Source organism: Octopus bimaculoides, chromosome 13 (assembly GCF_001194135.2).
Source record: "Octopus bimaculoides isolate UCB-OBI-ISO-001 chromosome 13, ASM119413v2, whole genome shotgun sequence".
Lineage (NCBI taxonomy): Eukaryota > Metazoa > Mollusca > Cephalopoda > Octopoda > Octopodidae > Octopus > Octopus bimaculoides.
Genome location: NC_068993.1, coordinates 44,746,657 through 44,752,011, shown reverse-complemented (window position 1 = coordinate 44,752,011; position 5,355 = coordinate 44,746,657). Strand labels below are relative to the sequence as shown.

At 35.1% G+C, this 5,355-nt stretch overlaps 1 protein-coding gene across 3 annotated transcripts in view; it reads right to left on the bottom strand.

The window, feature by feature from the left end:
* LOC106880647 (protein FAM114A2) overlaps positions 1-5,355 on the bottom strand; it is a 34,909-nt gene that overhangs the window by 16,042 nt on the left and 13,512 nt on the right. For all 3 annotated transcript variants that reach the window (XR_008265392.1, XR_008265391.1, XM_052972458.1), the window contains exons 7-9: positions 3,883-4,056; positions 2,582-2,673; positions 1,162-1,245 (exon numbers count right to left, since the gene is read on the bottom strand). Coding sequence is in view for 1 of the 3 variants with exons in the window: in XM_052972458.1 (XP_052828418.1) it covers positions 1,162-1,245; positions 2,582-2,673; positions 3,883-4,056 (350 nt within the window). In the remaining 2 variants the exon portion in view is untranslated. The remainder of the gene's footprint in view (positions 1-1,161; positions 1,246-2,581; positions 2,674-3,882; positions 4,057-5,355) is intronic.

Sequence of the window (5,355 nt, the reverse complement as noted above, 5' to 3'; positions counted from 1 at the left end):
CTAAGAAAATAAATTAAATAAATAAAGCTGAATATAAACACTATTATATTTAAGAATTCTTTTGTCTAATGTTTGAGAACGTTTGTGCTCTACTATTTTATTCTATTTCATTTCCAAGGAAAATATGAAGACTTTCTGTACCTATATATAAATAGATAAATCAAGAAACAGTCCCTTCATTTCTTCTAACTAACCCTATTACTAATATATTCTGTACATGACCAAAAAATGTCTTATTTGTGTGAGCAAGTATATATGAAAAAAAAAAAAAAGAAACTAATATTATCAATGAGAAATTAAAACATGAGCATTTTAAACAATAAAGAGATACAAACATTAAAAACTTTTATTGATATTTACTATTGATTATTTCTAAAAAAAATGTTCAGGATGATTTCAAATAATGATGATGATAAAATCAGAGCTGCCTAGGAACAAACAATTAGAATGAATTTTAGAAAGGTGAAGATTGATAACACTCAGAGTGTAAAAGCAGAATCTGTGGAAAAGGCAATGAAAATAGTAACCATCTCTGAAGTGGATGCAGTAAGCTAACACAAAAAGAATATAAGCATAGGCATGAGATGTTAGCCAGATAGATGGTATGAGAACAGGCCAGAGGCTGTGATAGTGAATAGTAATTACAGTCAATAAAAACTGACCATATCATTGAAGAAAGAAGACAAGATATGATTTTAGAGGGCAAAAAAAAAAATAATAAAAAATGATATAAGACCATAGACTTAGCAATATCATATACTAGTAAAGTGGATACCAAAGGAATTGAGAAATATCAGAAAACTAGTCAAATACCAACTTTATAATGATGATACTTCCAAATTCTTGAGTATTTTCAAAATTAGTTGAAAAGAAATAGCAGTGTATTTCTTTAGAAATACAGTCATGAATGAATTACACAAAAGACAAAAAGAAAGGACACACTGAATAATGTAATCTTAGATGCACTATGTCTGAATAAAATATAGAATGGTCACAGATGGATTTCCTTTAATTATAGTCCTACTTTATCAGAGCTGATCTGGGGACTAAACAAACAACAATAAACTACAGCTTCTTTTTAGTTACATGGTTGTTATATAACTTTTCCATTACAGATTTACTTTGAAAAAAGGCTTTTCCAAAATATTGAATATATTTCACCTTGGGATCAGCTGCCTTCTTCTCTTCATCTGTTGAATGAGTTTCAAAAAACTCCGTGATCCATTGCCTTGCGTTGGCTTGACACTGAAGAAAAATTGCAAGAAAGTAAAGTGAGGTAAACAGAACATATTTTTGCTTTGTTTTGTTCTTTACGTTTGTTTTTTAAAAGGCTTAGTGAGGGGAAGATCAGTGCCCATGAACTATCCGGTGTCTCTCAGATTATCAAGAAGGAGAAAAAAACCTCAGCCAATGGGTTGCTACAATAAGAAACAGCACATCAATCATCATCATCATTTAACGTCTGCTTTCCATGCTAGCATGGGTTGGACAATTTGACAGGGGACTGGCGAATCAGATGGTTACACCAGACTCCAATCTGATTTGGCAGAGTATCTACAGCTGGATGCCCTTCCTAACGCCAACTACTCCGAGAGTGTAGTGGGTGCTTTTTACGTGCCACTGTCACAAGGGCCAGAGTGAATTCCACAAAAGGCAAGGACCAGGTGTTGTTAAATTGGGCAATGGATTAAGACTACCACCCCAAAACAGTAAGTCTTGCGAACAGGCTTCTGTTGTTTCTGACCACCAAATTTCAGTCACAAAGCTTTGATTGATCCAGTGTTATGATAGAAAATATTTGCCCATGATCCATACAGTTGGTTTGAAACCAAAACATTGTAGTTACAAAGCAAACTTCTTGACTGCACAGCTAGGCCTTACAAAAGAAAAGCAAACAATGCTAGTTCATAATTTTATCATTCATTTCTTCCTATATTCTCACAAGTATAAATACAATATTTGAAGTTTACTTCCCAACCACATAGTTTCAGGTTCAGTCCCACAGTGTAACACCTTGGACAACTGTCTTCTATAGACTCAGGCTGATCAAAGCCTTGTGTGTAGATTTGGTAGCTGGAAACCATCATGTGTTTGTGTGTGTGTGCACATGCACACATGTATGTTGGTGCCTGCATGTATGAGTACATTTGAGTGTATTTACCCTATAGGTTATTTTAATACAAGGAGAAAGATAAGTTTGAAATCAGAGGCAATGGTGAAGAGTTCTAGCTACATTTTGTCAAACTTCCATACAGTTGAAATGCACAAGTCTCCAATGTCCAAGAGGTTAAAAAGTATCAGCAAAAGGGCACCCAGAAGTAGTGGCCTAGATCTATCTGGCCTGGCCCCTTTGAGTGTAAGAAACTAAGGGCCAAAACATTTGTCTGTTTGAGTGGGGTTTCTCTTCTGAAGACCTTCAGCTGTTCAGCTATCTTGAGAATTTCTTACCACTTATTCAAGATTTTAGAAATTAGAACCCAAGAAACTAAACTAATAATACTGTGTTGTGCTGCATTGATAGTGTGATTTTGCCAGAGTCTATAGAAGGAACTTTAAATTTGAAAAATCTGACCCCACTTACCTTATTAAGTTTGTCTGGTTGAGCTCCCAGGTGGACATCTGATAAATGCTCAGTAACAAGACCAACAAACAAGTGGTCTTTATCAAAATCTTCTGCAAAACATAACAAAATAAAACAATTTCTTGTTAGAATTGTAATAAACTTCCGCTTCTCATTGATTTTATGACAGAATGTAAGATTCTATTTTTTAAAAGACACGAGATCAATCATTTTTAGAAAGGGCCGGTTGAGGTGAATCGTTTACAAAATATAATTTTATTGTTTCTGGAAAGGTGAAAAACAAAGTCAACCATGGCATGATTTGAATATAAAATAGTAAAGCAACAAACTGTGAAGTATCTTGTCTAGCACTCAATCATCTTCACCATTTCCATTGCTATTAATGAAGTAAGAGATATATCTTTTTTTTTTTATCATTTATTTGTTTCAGTCACTGGACTGTAGTCATGCTGGAGCAACACTCTGAAGGGTTTAGTCAAACAAATTGACCTCAGTACTTATTATTCTTATGTCTGGTACTTACTCTATGGGTTTCTTTTGCTAAACTGCTAAGTTACAGGGACATAAACAAACCAACACAGGTTGTCAAGCAATGGCGGGGAAACAAACACAAACACAAACACATCATCATCATCATTATCCTTTAACGCCCATTTTCCATGTTGGCATGGGTTGGATGGTTTGACCAGAGCTGATTTGCCTTGATTTCTATGGCTGGATGCCATAGAAATCAACCACTAATGACAACCACTTTACAGTGTGTGCTGAGTTTCTACAGTTTCCATGTAGTTTCCATCTTCCGGATTCACTCACAAGGCATTGATTGGTTTAGGACCATAGTAGAAGACATTTGCTCAAGGTGGCATGCAGTGGGATTGTACCCAAAACCATGCAGTCACAAAGCAAGCTTCTTAAGCACACAGCCATGCCTGTCCCAATTCCAAGCAGCCTGGCAATGCCTATATAGATGACATTTTCTATAACGATAAAATGTAATTTTCCAATTTAGAGAGCTAGTGTGTATTATCATCACCAGTGTCATCATCATTTAGCTTCCACTTTTCCACGCTTGCATGAGTCAGACCTTATATATAGTCAACAGCCAGGGTCAACCAGTTCACTTAGTGAACCACTGCTAACATTTGTAGTCATGATGTGCACAGATGAAACATTCACCTAACAAAAGAACAATATAACTTATTGGTCCAGGCAAATTGCCCAACCAGATGACGATGACAATTAAGTCCAATGCTCAACATTTTTTGAGATCATTAATAAACAAATAAACAAATTTAAAATACCTTCATCTTCTATAGCCACTTCAAAAGCATCCCTCACTTTTAGAAGTTCGTTTTTCATGGCTTCTTCTTCTTCTTCTTCCTTGCCAGCATTAGAAGAGTGGTATTCAAGCAATGCACTTAACTTAGCTTCACTTTGTTGAGAGAGCAACCGTAAAGCATCCATATGAGCTTGCCCTGAAATATACAATGTACAACATACAGAAACTCCAAAACCAGACTAAACAGTCATCATCATCATCATCATCATCATCATCATCATAATTTTCACATCCACTTTTCCATACTTTCATGGGTCAGACCAAGTTTATTAAGACAGATTTTCTATGGCCAGACGCCTCTGCTGTCACCAACTTTTGGCTGATTCCAAGAAAGGTACTATTTCCCTTGACATGTTTCCAGAGACGGTTACTTTTTCTGATGTGTTGTAATGTATCTGAGCACTGTATACAATAAGTTCATTATATTATAACACTGGAAATAAAAAAAAACATTCATTTACAACAATCACACTATGTCAAGTTAAGGAAACACACACACACACACACATATTTATGATGGACTTCTTTCAGTTTTTGTCAACCAAATCCACCCACAAAACTTTTTCAACCTAGGGCTAAAGTAGAAAACACTTTCCCAAGGTGCCATACAAGTAAACTGAACTTGAGATACTTTGTGGTTGGAAAACAAACGTCTTAACCACATAGATATCAATAACATTTTTGAGAATAACAAACATTATATTTTACAACAGCCTAAATTTTAACATGACACACTGCAATCAGCATGCAAGAAAAAATATACCTGAGAAACAAGCTGTTACTCATTTGCAATCACTTGCAGACTTAGCAGCTGCTACCAAATGCTACTCCTTAGACCATTACCACAACAGAATGTGTGTGAGCATACACACGCTTTGTTTACAAATGAAAATGTATTTAATATATGCTGTAATGTTCATATATTTAACAACAGCTGATGATTCAAAGAGTTTCTCACGACATGCTGTTATTCAGGTGACACAAACATAAACAACTACACCACATAGTAGGAAAACTGAATAACAGCAGTGAATCATCAGCTATTTCTAAATATATATGTATATATATAAAATAAAGGATGTCTGTGTGTGATACATATGCATTTCTACAGTTTTCAACCAATTTTCACCAAGCTTTACACATACATTACTTATGTGCCATGGATGGTCATGCACTATAACATTTTGCCCAGAGCTCCCGTGTAATGCGAGAAACTGACCATCAAAAAAAGTTTTTGACATGGGTTTTTCTCTAAAAACTGCAGTTCTCAACCAATTCTCTCCCTTTGATTTCTGCAGTTTTCTCTCCCTTTTCTTTCTCTCCCTATTTATTTCTTCTCTTTCTTTTTCTCACTTTCACAAACTTAGATATGTTTCTCTCTCTCTCTCTCTCTGAAAATTGACTTCAGTGTATTTCAGTTTTGTCATGCGTAAAT